The following is an 18,428-nucleotide window of genomic DNA, read 5'->3' on the forward strand; positions in this document are numbered from 1 at the left end:
CTCCAAGAGGCACAAACAAAAAGGGATAAGAGTTAACCATTTCCAATACTCCATGTAAGATGGGGTGTACTGGGTCTGCGGTTTAAAGTGACAATATAAAGTTAATGGCAACTTTACCTGTTTCTCGGGGACAGTAGTCGGCCCCAGGAAAATTGAGTCAGTGGGAAGTCTCAAAGACAACCCTGTGTCACTGTACTGAAGGTGCTGTGTAACACACACAAAAAGTGGTGCACATAAAGTAGGTGAGGCTCCAGTGCCCAAGATCACACAAAGTAGAAATACACATAGCAAAACACATGTAAAAGTGAGAAAACAGGCTCACGCTCTTACCAGGTGAAGAAAAAAAATCCTAGAAATCCAGCAAAGCTGCTAAGGGACTAATAAGGTAAGGGAAATCAACCATTTTTATGAATTCTCCCTAACACGCAGGACATCATGGAGTCCACTGTGGCCCACATCGATACCTCTGGCCGGGCCATCTTCATCGCCACGGACATGAGAAGGACGGCCTGGCTCCGGGCTATTAAGTTTAACCTTGACGTCCAGGAACGCATATTGGACCTTCCATTCGAAGGCAGTGACCTCTTCCACTCCTCCACGAATGAAGAATTAGATCAAAAGAAGAGCTCACAAATTGCTTTGTCTATATCTATTCTTACGAAGGCCACGCCCAAGGCGTACACTTAGTCGCATCAGTGCTCCGACACGGTGCAGGCGTCTTGTGGGTTCAGGGGCTTCCAGGAACAGAGGTCCAGACTACCTGACCGCTCCTCTAGTCGGCACCGGAGGAAATGACAAAAGGGTGGGGGGGCAAAGGCTTGTCCAAAAAAAGCATAACACGCCCCTTAGGGACCACGTGTCTCCGGTCGTGGGGCAGGCTTGCCTTCCACATGCAATTTTGGCGCCAAACCTTTTCTGACCCATGGATCCTCTCCGTAGTATCCACGGGGTACTGCCTACCGGTCCCTCCCTCTACTCCCTCCTCACCTCCTCTCACACAGATTGGGACAGCATCTCTGTTGGAGGAGATCCGGCTGCTTGTCGAGAGCCAGGAAGTGGGAGAAGTCCCAGCCTCTCAGGGAGGTTTGGGCTTCTATTCCAGGATTTTCGCCATACAGAAGAACCAGGCTGGCCTGAGAGTTGTTGGACCTTTCTCCCCTCAACCTCTCCCTACCTCTACAAAAATTGAAGATGGTTACGCCAGCACTCATTGTGGAGACACTGAACAGGGGAGACTGGATGTGCTCTCTGGATCTGAAGGACGCACATATACACGTCCCCATCTGGCAACCACATTGTTCCTTTCGAATGGATTGTGTCCTCCTATGTATTCCTTATCTTTGATAAATCCACTTCCAGCTTGCTGGCCTCAGAAAATAAATGTCACAGTAGAGGGCGCTGTCCGTTGACATCCCTCAAGTCGGTGTCCCTCGAAGGCCTCCGTATCGTTCGAGGGGGGCGGGGGCGAAGGTGGATAAAAAGAAAAACAGCTCACAAACGGCCAAGTCTTTATCCATCCTGACAAAGACCACGCCCAAATCATACTTCGAAGGGATTGTGTCCTCCGACGTATTCCTTATCTTAGATAGAAATCCTTCAGCTTTGCTGGCCTCGGAAAATTTTTTCGCCAGAGGGCGCTGCGCGTCGATGATCGCCGAGTCGATGACCCTCGACGGCCTCCGTGCCGACGTCGACGTCATCCTGCCTATAAAGGCCGCGCGCAGCGTCCGTTGCTCAGTTCCGTTTTTCCGCGCTTCGTTGTGCCTCGGAACACCGTTGCTCAGTTCTCGTCAAGATAACGTATATAATAACTACTATTTACCTCGATATCGATGGCATCCTCCTCCGACCCGACGACCCCTCGGTCCGGTTTCAAAAAGTGCCGAGACTGCGGGAAGAAAATGTCGTTGACGGACCCTCACAGGGTCTGTTTGTGGTGTCTGGGAATCACGCACCAGAGTTCGGAGTGTGAGGAATGCCTTTCCATGACGGCGAAAGCCTTGAAGGAGCGTAGGGGGAAGCTCGAGAGAGGTAGGTCAACTTTAACTTCCTCGAAAGCTTCTTCGGTAGAGTCGAGACGTTCGTCTCCTCACCATAAAAAACACTCTCGATCTAGATCACGAAGTGGCTCCCACCACTCGTCGACATCGAGACACTCGAAGAAGAGACGTAGGAGATCCCCTTCGTCATCTTCGTCGAGTTCTCCTGAGAGAGTTCATTGCCCCACAAAACGCAGCTCGCAAGCTGAGTGGGAGGAATTCAGGAAAAAGATGCTAAGCGTCTTCGAGAAAGCGGCCTCGTCCCCCTCGAAGACAGCTGAGGGTGATACCCCGGGTAAAAAACCCAAAAAATCTAAACGCCGCGAGTCGCAGTACCCGGCGGAAAAGTCAACCCGAAAGCGCCTCGAGCCATCGGGAGATAAAGCATCATCGACGCCATCGTCGAAAACTCCTTCGAAACAGAGGTCGGCGCCATCGACGCCGTTGTCGAAGGATTCATCGGCGCATCAGTCGATCGAGTCGACGCCGACGTCGACGCCGATATCGACGCCGGTGAAGGAAAGAACCACGGCTACTCCACAGCCAACGGTTAGACAAAAGACCTCCGACTCGACGCCGAGAACGTCGACGTCGTTCTCGAGCAAGACTCCGATCCTTTCGAGTTCTTCGAGGCCTAGTACACATTTCTCGACGCTTTTCACGGCGCCTTCGAGTACTTTCACGTCGGTGTCGACGACATCGACGTTTTCAAGGCCTGTGATGATGGCTCCTTCTGCATTGGAAATGGGGTTTATACCATTCCAAAAACCAATGTATCCCCCTTTAACCTCGATTTTTGAGGAAAGGGAGGATTCAGACCAAGATATTGATTTACAGAGGACCACATCACCAGAGCCAGAGACTTTCGCCTCTGAGGAAGGAAGATTAAAAAATCTTCAGGATGCACTTCAGGAAGCTAGTGGCTTGGACACTTCTCCTGAAGCAGAATTTATCAAACCAGACCCAGGAGAACATGCGGAGACTCCATATAGAGCTCTGATGTCTAGAATCATAGAATTTATGGGTTGGTCTGCACCTTCTCCTGCCTTTCAGCAGGATGACCTCACTGACATACTGGACAAGGGCCCACAGGAGGATCCTGTGGTTCCATTTCATTCTGCTCTACAGAGAAGGATTTTGACAAACTGGGAAACGCCAGAAATTATCCCGGCAGTAAATAAAAAACTGTCAACAAAATACAGGGTGGCTAGTTCTGACCCTGAATATTTGTCAAAACACCCTACTCCTGAGAGCTTGGTTGTACAGGCTGCAACCTCATCAGGCAGCACATCTGCATACCCCACTGCTCCGCAGGATAGGGATGACAAAAAATATGATGCCATGGCTAAGAAGGTTTTTTCTGCCTGTAGCATGGCGTTAAAGTCTATTAACGCGACCTGTACGCTCGCTAGGTTCAGCCACACCCTTTGGGAGTGCGCTTCATCAGCGGCTGACTGCCTCCAAGAAGGAGAGGAAAGGGACGCATTTTTAAACATCATCAGGGATGGTAAAGATGCGATGTGCGAGACCCTACAAACTGGCCTAGATTCTGCTGACAGTATCAGCAGGGCCATGGCGGCAAGTACCACAATCCGCAGGCATGCGTGGTTGAGGAAGTCTGGTTTTGCCTCTGACGTGCAGACCAGGCTTTTGAATATGCCCTTTGACGGTTCTACCCTCTTTGGAAAGAAGGCGGATGACAGTTTGGAGAAACTGCAAACGTCCAAGGCAGCAGCCAAGTCATTGGGAGCTGCTATCCGTCAGAATACCTTTCGTCCTTCGGGATCATCGTGGAGAGGACGGTCCTTTCGTTACTATTCCTCATATGGAAGGGGCAGGGGACGACCGGCTCAAAGAGGCCAAGGAAGATTTACCCGTGGTGGACGGGGTAGGGGAAAGAAAGCCGCACCCGCAGGAGCAGGAGCCACTTTACCTTCGGCAACTGCATCAGCCGCTTCAAAACCACTCTGAGGTCTCCCCTCACAGAACACCAGTAGGGGGCAGGTTAACTCACCATCTGACGGAATGGCAGGCTATTACGTCAGATGCTTGGGCTCTGGAGACAGTAGCCCAAGGTTACTGCCTGCCCTTCCTACATATCCCTCAGAGTCATCCACCGGGGAACAACCCTTTGAAGCTTCCAGATCCGCTCCTCTTGCAGGAGGTTTTAGACCTGCTAGAGAAAGGTGCCATAGAACTGGTACCTGTAGCGGAAAGGAACAAGGGTTGGTACTCCCCCTACTTCATAATACCGAAGAAGGACGGAGGACTGAGACCCATCTTAGACTTACGGGAATTGAACAAATTCCTCCGAAAGGACAAGTTCAAGATGGTGACTCTCTCTCAGATCCTTCAGGCCCTCCAGCTTCAGGACTGGTTGGTATCTCTAGACCTCCAGGACGCTTATTTCCATGTGCCGATCCATCCCAGGCACAGGAGATACCTGAGGTTCGCAATTGGCAGCTCTCATTATCAATTTCGAGTTCTGCCATTTGGGCTAACCTCCGCCCCGAGGGTCTTTACCAAGCTAATGTCGGTTGTGGCTGCAAGTCTAAGGAGGGAAGGGATTCATGTCTACCCTTACCTAGACGATTGGTTGATCAGAGCTGTATCTTCGGAACAGGCTCAGAGACAACTAGATTATGTTTGCCACTTCCTTCACAAGCTGGGCTTCTCCCTCAATTTAAAGAAGTCACAGATGATACCATCACAGAGACTCCAATTCATTGGAGCAGTCCTGGACACTTCCCTGGGAAAAGCCTTGCCACCAGAGGTGAGGGCTCGAGATATTCTGCAGATGGTCATCAGATTTCAGAATGCCCAATATCTCCCAGCCTACGACTTTCTGAGGTTGCTAGGCCTCATGGCATCCTGCATATTCCTCGTGCCGGAGGCTCGCCTGAGAATGAGATCCCTCCAGTGGGCACTGAGAACTCAGTGGTCACAGTTCTCAGGAAGGATGACAGATCTCCTTCGGATCCCGGTCAAAGTAGCCCGAGACCTTCAGTGGTGGGCCTGTCGGGAGAACATCCTGAAAGGAGAAATGTTTTGGCAACCATGGCCGGAGATAACAGTAGTCACGGATGCCTCACTCACGGGGTGGGGAGCTCACGCCAACGACTTGACCATCAGCGGTCGTTGGTCTCCATCGGAGTCCAGACTACATATCAACCTGTTGGAGCTGAGAGCCATCAGACTAGCGCTGAAGGCTTTTCTGCCGTCTGTACGGGGAAGAAACGTCCTAATAATGACGGACAATACAGTGGCCATGCACTACCTCAACAAAAGAGGAGGCGTAGGCTCACTACCACTGTGCAGAGAGGCGATGCAGCTCTGGTTTTGGGCAATTCAGGAAGGAATCTCTCTATCGGCAATTCACCTAGCCGGAGAGAAGAACTTGACAGCGGACGCTCTGAGCAGGCAGAGCACAGTCTCTCACGAGTGGGAGATAGCTCAGGAAGTCCTTCAAGAGATCTTCGCCCTTTGGGGAACCCCTCAAGTGGATCTGTTCGCCACCAGTATCAACAGGAAGTGCGACAGATTTTGCTCAAGGGAATTTCCCCCGAGAGGAGCTCTAGGAGATGCGTTCGTAGTGGACTGGGAGTTCCCACTTCTGTACGCGTTCCCTCCGGTCCCTGTCATTCCTCAAATGATCAGGAGGTTGAGAAGGTTTCGGAAGACCATGATCCTAATTGCCCCGGATTGGGCCAGGAGAACGTGGTACCCGGACCTTCTAGACATGTCCATCTGCCCTCCAATTCGACTGCCATACAGAGAGGATCTTCTCTCGCAGAAGGAAGGTCAGGTTCTCCATCCAGCCATCAAGACCCTCAACCTTCACGCTTGGTGTCTGAAAGGTTGAGGTACAAGGATTGGGACCTTCCGGATGATGTTATGGAGGTGTTGCTTTCGGCCAGAAGGCCGGCAACTAAAACTCTATACCGCTGCCGTTGGAACAAATTTTGCAGCTGGTGCAGAGAAAAGAATATTGAACCCTTTTCTTGTGGTACACCTATGGTGTTGTCATTCTTACTTTACCTGGCTAATTCAGGCCTACAGGTTGGCACAATTAAGGGCTATCTCGCAGCGCTATCAATCTTTAAGCGCACTGCAGAGGAGCCTTCATACTTCAAAATTCCATTGGTAATACAATACCTAAAAGGATTAACTAATGTTTATCCCCCGAAACCTTTTCAAGTTCCCTTATGGGATTTAAACCTAATTTTAAACTTCCTAAAGGGTGCCCCTTTTGAACCACTACACTCTTGTTCATTGAAGCTTCTCACCCTCAAAACTGTTTTGCTAATAGCATTGACATCTGCTAGAAGGGTTAGCGAGTTGCAAGCCTTATCGTGTAAACCTCCACATACAATCTTTTACAAGGACAAAGTTGTTCTTCAGGTGAAGCCTAACTTCCTCCCGAAGGTAGTCTCGGAGTTTCACATCACTCAGAAGATTATATTACCTTCTTTCTACCCTCCTCCTCATCCGGGGAAGGAGGAAGAGAGACTGCACAGGCTGGACCCTAAGCGAGCCTTGAGCTTCTATATCAGCAGATTGGCTAAGATCAGACAAGCAGACCAAATCTTTGTAGGTTATGCAGGACATAAGTTGGGCCTTCCAATAACAAAACAAACCATCTCCAGATGGATTATTTTAGCCATTCTGGAGTGCTACAAATTGGCAGGAAAGGAGCCTCCTCAAAATCTAAGGGCTCATTCTACCAGGGGTATCGCAACATCCTCAGCCCTTCAAAGAGGGGTGCCAATTCGAGATATATGTGCGGCTGCCACATGGTCGTCCGCACATACATTTACCAAATTCTATAGCCTGGATTCCTCCTCTAGTCAAGAAACTAGATTCGGCAAGGCTGTGTTACACTCTGTCCATTCTGGAAGGGTAACATAACTTTTATTACTCCCGCCTCCAGTCACAATACCACTGCTATGGGAGTCTATCTAAGATAAGGAATACGTCGGAGGACACAATCCCTTCGAAGAACTAGTTACTCTTACCTTGTAACGTTCTTTCGATGGGATGTTCCTCCGACGTATTCCTTATCGACCCTCCCATCCATCCCCGCAGTATGACTTCCTGTGGGTTTGCAGCCTATGCTCCTTCAAGGTGATTAGTCTAATCCAAAAACATTACTGGGGACTACAAAACGGAACTGAGCAACGGACGCTGCGCGCGGCCTTTATAGGCAGGATGACGTCGACGTCGGCACGGAGGCCGTCGAGGGTCATCGACTCGGCGATCATCGACGCGCAGCGCCCTCTGGCGAAAAAATTTTCCGAGGCCAGCAAAGCTGAAGGATTTCTATCTAAGATAAGGAATACGTCGGAGGAACATCCCATCGAAAGAACGTTACAAGGTAAGAGTAACTAGTTCATCCAGTCACAACAGCGCTCTGACAAGGGGCATATGTACATAGGGTACCACGACTTCCAAGAACGGAGGTCCAGTCCAGGCAGCCGGACCGCGCGCCGACTCAACATTGGCGCAAGGAACAAACGGGGGGTAGGGGTTGGGGGGGGGAATCAGTGAAGTAAGGGCTTTTTCCAGTCCCTTCCTCTGCAACAGCCTCAGAGGGAAAGAAGGCATGACCCGCTCCTCCGTGTCCACATGTCTCCAGTGGTGGGCAGGCTTGCTCTCCATGCACATTTCTGGTGCCAGAATTTTGCAGACCCCTGGATCCTCTCAGTAGTATCCACGGGGTACCCCTTACCCATCCCAGCCTCTCCTCCCTCTTCCCCCTCCACTCCCACAGGTTGGGACAGCTACTCTTTTAACAGAGATCTGGTTGTTCTTAGAGAGCCAGGCAGTGGAGGAAGTCCCAGCCTCCCAGGAAGGCTTGGGCTTTTACTCCAGGATTTTCGCCATTCAGAAACGAACCAGGCGGGCTGGAGAGTTGTGCTGGACCTTTCCACCCTCAACCTCTCCCTACCTCTACAAAAATTCAAAATGGTTACGCCAGCTTTTATAGCGGAGACATTGTGCAAGGGAGACTGGATGTGCTCCCTGGATCTGAAGGATGCGTATTTACATGTCCCGATTTGGCAGCCCCATCATTCTTTTCTACGATTCAGGATCATGGGCTACCATTTCCAATACAAGGTGCTTCCTTTTTGACCTCAACTCGGCCCCTAGGGTCTTTACCAGACTGATGAATACAGTGGCGGCCCTCCTCAGGGCCTCCACATCTACCCGTACCTAGACCACTGGCTCATCAGGGCTACATCTCTGGAATCGGTGCACCACACTTACCATGCTCTCATGAACACTCTGCACGATCTGGGCTTTTCGCTCAACCTCAAGAAGTCACAGCTGCAGCCTACGCAGACACGGACATTCTTGGGAATCATATGGGACACGTGCTCCGAGAAAGTTTTTCCGTTGGAGCACAAGATCGCATCCATCAAGAGGGCCACTACTCACCTCAGCAGAGAAGTGACATCGGCCTGGTGGTACCAGCACTTCCCGGGTCTCTTGGCAGCAGTCCTATTGGCCGTCCCCCATAGTAGACTCTGGATGAGGAGCATACAGCTCCACTTCACGGCATCATGGAACCAGGAGCGGAGCTCTCAAGCCGAGATGATCAACGTTCCTCCATCTCTTCACCCGGACCTCACCTGTAGGTCCAGGGACTGCAGCCTACTGACGGGCAAGCCCTTCCGGCCTCTCATTCCGCAGGTCACAATCACCACGAACTTCTCCCTCGGGGGTTGGGGGGCCACGCAGGACAGTCTCTCTGTCCATGGCACCTGGACCCGGCAGGAGCCAGAGTACCACATCAATTGGTTGGAGCTCAACACCATCTGGCTAGCGCTCAGAGCATTCTTTCTGCTTATCGATGGCAAGGTTGTCCTCATCCAGACAAACAACTTGAGCAGTATGTACTATGTCAACAAGCAGGAAGACACCAGATCCCCTCCACTGTGCCGTCTGGCAGTCAGCATGTGGGAGTGGGCCCTGGACAACATCATCTACCTCACGGCAGTCCACCTTCCGCAGGAATCCAACCTGGAGATGGACAGGCGCAGCAGGTTGGGAGCGGACAATTATGAGTGGCAGCTAAACGACCTTGCTCTGCAGGAGATATTCAGCAGATTTGGACACCCCCAGGTGGACCCCTTTGCCACTTGTCACAACAAGAAGTGCCAACAGTTCGCCTCCTGGCAGGGACAGGGCCCCAGGTCCCTGGGCGACGTATTTCAGATTCAGTGGAACGGCATGATGGCATACGCCTTCTCGCCCACACCACTGATACAGAGTGATATGCAAGATCAAGGAGTCTCGCCAGCTCAACATCATTCTGATAGCTCCATGGTGGCCAGCCAGGCATGGTTCGCTGAGCTGCTCAGCCTCGAGGAGATGCCATTGATTCATCTTCCGACGGGCCCAGCACATCTTCTGGCGCAGCAGGGGGGGCGGGGTCATCCTCCCTGCGCCACAGAAATTAGCCCTCAGTGTGGTTCCTGAGCAGATAACGCTAAGGCACCTCAGCCTCTCCCAGGCTAATCTAGAGATCATAGAAGGTGCAAGGAGCAAGGCTACCAGGGCCCAGTATAAGTGCAAGTGGACAAGGTTTTGCCATTGGGCAGACTCTAAAAATATCGCCCCCCCCCCCTTGCATGTACGTTGGATGACATGCTCTGCTTCTCGGCGCACCTCGCCCACTCTGGCGTGAAGGTGGACACTTGCCGCACTTACCTCGCAGCCATCGGGGCTTTCAGGAACTCTGAGGAAGAGGTCTTCTCCTCCTCCAATCCGATTGTCAAGAAACATTTGACGTGACTCGCAAGACTCTATTGCCATCAGGAAGCCACACCCTCTGAGACCTGAACATAGTCTTTGGTGCCCTTGCACACAAACCATTCGAACCAATGGCGTCGCGGACATCAGGCTGGTCACCATTAAGACAGCCTTACTAGTCTGCCTTAATAGTCAGCCTCACCTCACCTCTGCTCGCAGAGTCCGTGAAATCCAGGCGCGTGTCATCTCAGAACCATACACAGGGATAAAGTAGTCCTGCGGACACACCCAGCATTCCTGCCTAAGGTGCTGTCTTCTTTCAATCTGAATAAGGAACTAGTGCTGCCTACTTTCTTTTGCTGAACCGAAGGACAGGGTACAGAGAGTTCTGCACTGAAATTCTACTTGGGTGGGACCAAGGGCTTCTGCAAAGCTGACGCCCTATTTGTCACCTTTGGAGGTTCAAGACCAGGCTATTAGGCCTCCAAGACCTCCATAGCCCGGTGGGTGGTCTCGGCCATCAAAGAAGCATATGAGGGTCAGCATAAGTCACTCCCGGCCAACGTGCACGCCCACGCAGTCAGGGCCAAGGCAACGGCCATTCGCATTCCAGCGGCAAGTCCTTTGGCAAATCATAAGCCGGGCGGCCACCTGGGCCACCCCTACGGCTTTCTGCAAGCATTACTGTTTGGATGCCGGCTCTAGATCAAACGTGGCTTTTGGACAGGCGGTTCTCAGGAACATGTTTGCTTACGGAGGGTCTCCTCTCCACTCTGGGGCTACATTCAGTTGTAATTGCCCATGCAGTATGGAGGAAAGGGGACGGAACGTAAGAGTAATTAATTATAAGTTACTCACCATAGTGACAAACGTAGTCGTTAGTCCCCTTTCCTCCATATGTCCCACCATCCTCCCCCCTAATAAAACTGGTGTCATTAGGCAATGTTAATCTTTTGTCGACGAGTCTATGGGGACTGAGGTGTGGCGTTGGAGGGTGGAGCCAGTGCAGCGTGTGCTCGCAGGGTTGCACCCCCGCGTGCCTCTAAATTTAAAGGGGAAGTTTTTTTCTGGTGAAAAAGGTACCCTCTCCCATCCCTTGGAAAGGAAGCCCATGCAGTATGGAGGAAAGGGGATGAAGGACCAAGAGTAAGTTAGTCACTATGGTGAGTAACTTATAATGTTTAGGTATCATATTATGGTCATCCACCATCTAAATAATTTCTCAAAATTCAATTACATAGCAAGTGCTAAAAGCTTTGATCTTCCTGGTGCGTGGTAAGAATTGAGTGAAGCTGTCCGTGTTTGTGCAGAAGACCAGAACTAGTGATGAGGGTATCCTTCAGTGTGATTTGGGAGTGAGCACTAAATGAGGGCCGCTTCCTCATCCTCTCTTGCAAGTAGGTCTGCTCTTAAAATAGCCTGTATGTAGTATATTATGCAAGGCACTGTCATAAGGTTCAGAAGCCGAGGATTCTTGCAGGCACAAAACATAGAGCTTATAAACCAGGACAAGTTCAGAAAGGAGTGCTGGTCTGCTGCCAAGAGTCCTGAGATCTGTAGTACTATTAGAGGAGCTGAGGCTTTGTGCCTCTAGTGTTTTCTTGAAAGCCAGACTGTCTGTGGCAGCCTGCTGTATGCTGACAATAACATGTTGTTTTTCACTTTCTTTTGTGTACTTTGTTTCATTGCAATGTGTCAGTCTAAGGGTGCACTAACTAAAATGGAATATTACATGTAACAAATCAGATTACTAATCTTCATGTGCTTTATTGTGGATCTCACATACATTATGATTGTGTTTATTTTTTTGGCAATGCAGCAACATCGTACGCCATGCATCAGACTTGTGTACTATTTTGTACATTGGAAGAATTCAGTGCTCTTGATAACATTTCCATCCACCCTCCACGTTAAGTTGGTAATTTGTTGCATAGTGTTTAGTTTTCTTTGGATTTCTCTTCTTTAAAGATGCATGCTATTCCGCTGAGATCCTCCTGGGTTATGACCTGTGCATATGCTCCATCTGGAAACTATGTCGCTTGCGGTGGATTAGACAATATCTGCTCCATCTACAACCTGAAAACCAGAGAAGGAAATGTTCGAGTTAGCAGAGAATTACCAGGACACACAGGTTAGATGGGCATGCATTAATCGTAAACATTTGTAAATTATTGCAGATGTGGTCAAATGATGATTTGCTTTGAACTTTTAATAGTTGTGCTGCAAATTTTGGGATTCAGATGAAATTTTGATTTTGCCAGTTATGTTTGTGTTGTTGCAAATACAGGCATGCACTTTTGTGGAATATTTGCAGAATAATACAGGTTGGTACATGAATGTGGCCACTTTGAATTGAGATGTTCTGTCTCCTACATTAATCCCTTAACTGCCATGGATCCCCCTCCCCCCTCCCCAGTGCACCTTGTTTGGTGATTTTGGTATGTCGCCATTCAATGGCTTGTAATATTTTTGTTACATGAGATATCTCAGCCGAATTTGGACCCTTTTTTCCCACATGTAGGTTGTCGTAACACCACCCAGGAATCCTTGTTTGCTGTAAGGGGGTGAGTGAAAATAAGCAAAAAGGGAGAACATTTTTGTTTCTTTAAAAAAAATGCCAATAAAATGATGTACGAAGAGCCTGTGGTTCTTTCCTTGTAAGAGCTAGGAACAAATGGTTTGCTGTGCTGAATTCCCCAATTTCCTGGCATTCAAGAACAGGTTGAGTGGAATCGAAAATAATTCATTTTTTTTTTTATGTGGTTATCAACCGTTTTGTGAGAGGTAGGCGATTTTGGCCTTTTTTCCAATAGGACGTGTGAGGACGGAATGGAAGAAAAGGGTAGTAAAGCTGAACGGGAGGACAAAAGCATACATTTCTGAAAAGTAGACAAAATTCCAAGTTTAGGAAGGGGTGATTTGCACAGGTCAGGCAACAACTATGTAGGGAACAATTCCATAGCTTGGGGGAAAAAGCGGGAAAATGACCGAAAAAGAATGTGGTGGACATGGTTGGCCTGATACGGCAATGGCTTGTACGAATTTTGAGAAAAACCATGCTCTGCTACATTCCCCCGACTCTTGCAGTTAGGCAATCACACATTTTTTGTAATGTTTCACAAAACAAGCAATACCACAAGCCAAAAACGGAGTCATGGTACACAGGAGTTTTATGCTTATTGCCTAAACAGACATACTTAGTATGTGTAAATAAGGAAAATAAATGCGGTGAGGAAGGGCAAACATAAATTTTTTTGAAGGGTAGGTGACTTTTGCAGGTTACAAAAGTGTATAGGGCCTAACGCAGCGACTAAATGTAGGTCACATTTGGGAAATGAAAGGGTTGTGTTACAAAGGGAAGTAGCAAATGGGTCGAAACGTTATGAAAACCACGCAAACGCAACAAATGTCGTACCTTCCCACGTTCCCACAGGTGTCCCGACAGAAACAGTACCTCACCTGTGTGGGCGCACCTACCTGGGAGCAAAGCGGAAAGCCTAAAACACGGCTAACCCAAAGTCATTTCGGACAGCAGAATTTCGGGAATTTTGCTCATGCGCACACCCTACGGATTTGGGCCTAGGGTGCCCTAGCCACCAAGGAAAACACGGAGCCCTCCAGGCCATGTGTTGGCGGCGTGTTTCGGTGGGTGGGCAGAGGGAAATGTCCCTGAAATTTGCTGGAAATAAACACAATTCTCAGACATTTCCAGAGCGCCCTGAAACCGTTGCTGAGCTTCGGCCCGGTGAAACCACATGGGAGACAGCCGCCCAAGGCCAGGGACATCCGCCCTGGCCATTGTGGAGCACTGGCTGGGCTGCGATAAAAAATGTCCCTTATGGGAGGGAAGTGTCCCCTGCCCAGGCTTCCTGGAGCTGCAGCTATGCTTGAGGACGGTACACCCAAATGGTAAACGGATGTTCAAGGCCCGGGACATTACCTCCAACCGTCCTGGAGTTCTTGCTAGCCGGTGTTACAGCTTTTCCCCACCTTGGAGTCCTGGCAGTGTTTCAATACCTCGCCGAAGGGAAAACCTGTAATGCAGCCAAGCCACACCACCAGGACGGTTGGAGGTGATGTCCTCGGCCTTGGACATCCATTAACCATGTGGGTGTACCGTCCCCTAATAACAGGAGCAGATCCAGGGAGCCCAGGCAGGATCCCCATTCCCCCCCGGAAGTGACATATGTAACGTTGAACAGCCAGAGGTGCAGCTTGGGCTTTCAGATGGTCAACCCACTTGGGAGACATCCGCTCCCAGGGAAACATCAATGTTCTGCTGGCATGGGGGACAATTTGTGGCCTGCCCCTGCAATTGTGCCCCAGCCCACCAGAATATCTCCCCAGACGGCCCATACCCACCCACACCACCAACAATCCAGCCCCAGTCTCACCCACCTCACTGACAGTGGGCCCTAACCATAGAATAATAGTAAACAGTACTCGCATAACATTGCAGCTGCTTGCGTAGAAAAAGCTTTAAACGAAACAAAAAACATTTGTTACCTACTGCCACCCCAGCAAAAGCAAATCTGCACTAATATTTTCCAATCACGGCCCCCCCCTTGCAAGCCATCCCTGGTGGTCTACTGAACCTCACCCCTCTCCCCCGCCAGTGAAACACATTTGCCCCTTCCTAGGGGCAGAAATCTGCCCCCAGGGAGGGCTGCATGAGGTGCCCCCCCACACACTATTTGGGGTGGGGGGAGAGGGCCACCCCAAAACGTCGGACAGGCCCCCCAATGGATGGGGCAGTAGGGTTTTGGCACCCTGGGGGCAGATTGGCACACTAATGTGGCCATCTGCGCCAGGGGAAGTTTGGTAAACAAAGAAAAAAATTGAAAATGTTAGGCGGCACTTTAGGGAGGCTGAGGGGCACCCTAAACCGCGAGGGAATATTGTAATGTAAGCGGGGGTGCACCTCTACCCCCCACCCCAAATGGAGGGGGGGGCATCTCATGTAGCCCTCCCTGAGGGCAGATACCGGGGGTCATCTCATGCACTCCTCCCTGGGGTCAGGTATCCCTTCCTAGGAGCAGATTTCAACCCCCATGGAGGGTTGCATGAGGGGTCCATTTGGATGGAGGGAGAGGGCCCCCCCTTTGCATTACAAAATTCCCAGCCGGTTTAGGGTGCCCCACGGCCCTCCTAAAATGCTGTCTATCATTTTTTCTTTGTTTACCCAACTCCCCTTGGCACAGATGGGCACATTAGTGTGCCAATCTACCCCCACGGTGCCCAAAACCTATTACCCCACGCATTGGGGGGGGCCTGTCCGTTTTGTGTTGGCCATCTCCCCCACCCCAAATGGATGGGGGGGGCACCTCATGCAGCCCTCCCTGGGGCTCCTACGAAAGGGCTACATGAGGTGCCCCCCCATCCATTTGGGGTGGGGGAGATGGCCACCAAAAAACGTGGCACAGGCCCCCCAGTGAGTGGGGCAGTAGGGTTTGGGCTCCCTGGGTCAGTTTTGCACACTAATGTGCCCATCTGCGCCTAGGGAAGTTTAGTAAACAAAGAAAAAAAATTGAAAATGTTAGGCTGCACTTTAGGGGGGGCTGAGGGGCACCCTAACCCGTCGGGGAATTTTGTAATGCAAAGGGAGGTTGCCCTCTCCCCCCACACAAAATGGAGGGGGGGGGCATCTCATTCAGCCCTCCCTGGGGGCAGATAAGGGTGGGCATCTCATGCAGCCCTACCTGGGGTCAGATGCCCCTTCCTAGGAGCAGATAACTGCCCCCAGGGAGTGCTGCATGACATGGCCCCGAGTCCATTTCCATTTTGGGTGGGGGAGGGAAGGGACACACCCCTTTCCATAAAAGATTTCCCTGGTGGTCTAGTGGGAGCTCGGGGGGGGGGGGGGGTGCACTCCCCCCCCCAAAAAAAACATGTTTTCATTTTTCTTAGGTTTTTTTTTCCGTCCCATCCCTAGGGGCATATGATCACCCATCTCCCCCAGAAGTCTCCATGGCTGTGGCCCCAGGCTTTGGGGCCTAGGTGGGGGGGGGTGCTTACCTGGTAAGCAGCCCATTCTCCCCCCGCATCAGCAACAGATCCTGGTGGTCTAGTGGCATTGCTGGCCACGGATCGAGCGCTCTGCGACCACCAATGCTTTCACAAAAGGTGTCGTTGGAAAGGGGAGTGTCTCCCCTTTCCAATGATACCTCCCTCGATCTCCGGCTTGAAATAAAGCCGGAGATTGAGGGAGAGGAAGAAGAGCACTCAACTTCTCTCTTCACTGCGGCAGCCGAAAATGGCTGCCGCCGTGACTTTACTTTCACGTCGGCGTGCGTTACGCACGCCGACGTGAAACTGAAGGTAATCCAGCCCCCGGGCAATGAGGAGGGACCTCCCCCTCACATAGCTAGGGGGTTGGATTACTATTTTGAGTGCAAAGTGCCAAAAAGGACGAGCTATCTCGTCCTTGGCACTTAAGAGGTTAATGTTGCCTAGCGAAAGTATAATTTGTAACAATTGTATGCTACTGCCTTTTACAAACACTGGCAAAGGGGCGATTCTATAATGGATTGTGTCCTGCCATGGATTCCTCATCTTGGATATATTTGTATCCTTCTTTCCAGCATTGGACAAATCTCAACAGCAGTGGGTGCTGTGCAGCATCGATGTCCCTCAGCGGTTACCATTCCTGCATGCAGACGTTTTGTCGATGATAGTTTAAATATGATGCAACACAACCCTTTGCCTTACTTCCATTTTTCCGCATGCACAGCACGCTCCCTGAACGCTTCTACTCGCCACAGTGTTTTTCTTTGACCATAGTAATAATTTGAATTTCTGTGACTGTCGGTGTCTATGCTGAAAACAGGCTTCAAGAGATGTGCAGACTGTGATTCGAAGATATCGATCACTGATCCACACAGGATTGGTCTCTGGTGGCTAGGCAAAACCCACAAAGGCATAGAGTGTGGCTCCTGCCTATCAATGACCAGTAAGGCCTTGACAGAGAGAAGGTTAAAGCTTGCGCTTGGTTGGTCAGTTTCAAAATCTCATTCCTCCACGCTTTCAGAAAGAAAATCCTCCAAAGGTAGGAGTTCCACCAGAGACAAAGATGCCCACTGTGACACCAACCAAAACTCACTCACAATAACAGAATATCACCCCACAGCCTACCCCAACATCACCACCCGTAATAACAGACTAGGCTGCAGACTTCTCACCTTGCCGAGTAAAATATTAACTACGCCCCCAACTAAAGACACAAAAAAAAATCCCCATGCAAACATCGTTTCACTAAAAGGAGCCTTAGTTAACGTCAGATCCCTTGTCGCGCACCCTACTGAAATCGCCAACCTTATCCGCTCAGAAGACCTGGACTTCCTTGCCATCACAGAAACTTGGCTTCACGCAGCAAAAGGTCCCTATCTAACCCTTGCGGTTCCTGACCACTACTCCATCCTTAGGGCCGACAGACCAATGCTCGTGGAGGAGGCGTAGCTCTCACATTCAAATCCTCGCTTGATATTAGATCTGTCACCGCCCCCATACTAAATTCATGTGAACACCTCTCCATTAAAATACAAACTACAGAAAAGACCACTATCACCTTGGAACTAATATACAGGGCCCCTGGCCCAACAGGTACCTTTGAGGAAGATATAACCTCCCTCATAGCAGAGAAATCTAAACCTCTCTCACAGAATAGTATCCTAGGTGACTTTAACCTGGGTTACAATGATCCTCACGATACCCCTGCATCTTCCCCTGCTAATGCCCTCCGCGAACACAACTACACTCAACTTATCACCTTACCCACGCATCAGAAGGGTAGAACTCTAGACTGGCTTGCTGCCCACAACTGCAACATCACCTGTAAGGACCCCCTACCTCTCATATGGACTGACCATCTCCTACTTTAATTTGACATTAGCACTAACAATCCGAACCACATACAGTGCCCCCCGGCACCAGCATGTCTGACTAGAAATAAGCATAACATTACCACAGAAACCCTCATTCCTCTGGTTCTACCTACCCCTTAACATGATCCCTGACACATCGGACCTCAACGTACTTGTAGATACCTACAATGACGCCATGACCAAAGCCATTGACATCATTGCCCCCGTAAAATTACGTAAAGGCAAACCCAGAGCTCATCTTAACTCGTGGTACACACCAGAACTTAAAATACTAAGAAATAAGAAAACTAAAATGGAAACTCTTTGGAAAATGAATCCATCTGAGGAACATAAAATTAATCTCACTAATGCATCCTCCCTCTATAAAAAGGAAATAATTTGCACCAAAAAGGAAGCTTACAATGTAAGAATAAACAATGCTAGTTCCAATACTAAAGAATTATTTACTATTTTGAGGGAGCTAGAAAACCCCAATCCACCTATGGACATGGCTGTGAAGGATCAATTATGGTGCACCAGCATCCAAAACACCCTTGCGAACAAAATCACCGGCCTGCAAACGAAAATTGAAAGTAAAAGACCACAACTTTCCAACAGTAATCTACCCACCCCTAGCCCACCTACCACGTCCAATACTAACCATGGCTTCACCTTCAAAAAGGTAACTGCACTAGAAGTGCAAAAAATCATAACTTCTCTCAAACCGTCAAACTGTAAAGGGGACAGCTATCCCGCACAGATTATAAAAGATGCC

General features: G+C 50.0%; 1 protein-coding gene across 6 annotated transcripts in view; it reads left to right on the forward strand.

Annotated features, from left to right (window-relative positions):
* Positions 1–18,428, forward strand: part of GNB4 (G protein subunit beta 4) — a 1,465,460-nt gene that overhangs the window by 1,176,081 nt on the left and 270,951 nt on the right. For all 6 annotated transcript variants that reach the window (XM_069618681.1, XM_069618684.1, XM_069618683.1 and 3 more), the window contains one exon: positions 11,763–11,925. In XM_069618681.1, coding sequence (XP_069474782.1) covers positions 11,763–11,925 — 163 coding nt within the window. The remainder of the gene's footprint in view (positions 1–11,762; positions 11,926–18,428) is intronic.

Source organism: Ambystoma mexicanum, chromosome 10, assembly GCF_040938575.1.
Source record: "Ambystoma mexicanum isolate Mex_15411 chromosome 10, UKY_AmexF1_1, whole genome shotgun sequence".
Classification (NCBI taxonomy): Eukaryota; Metazoa; Chordata; class Amphibia; order Caudata; family Ambystomatidae; genus Ambystoma; species Ambystoma mexicanum.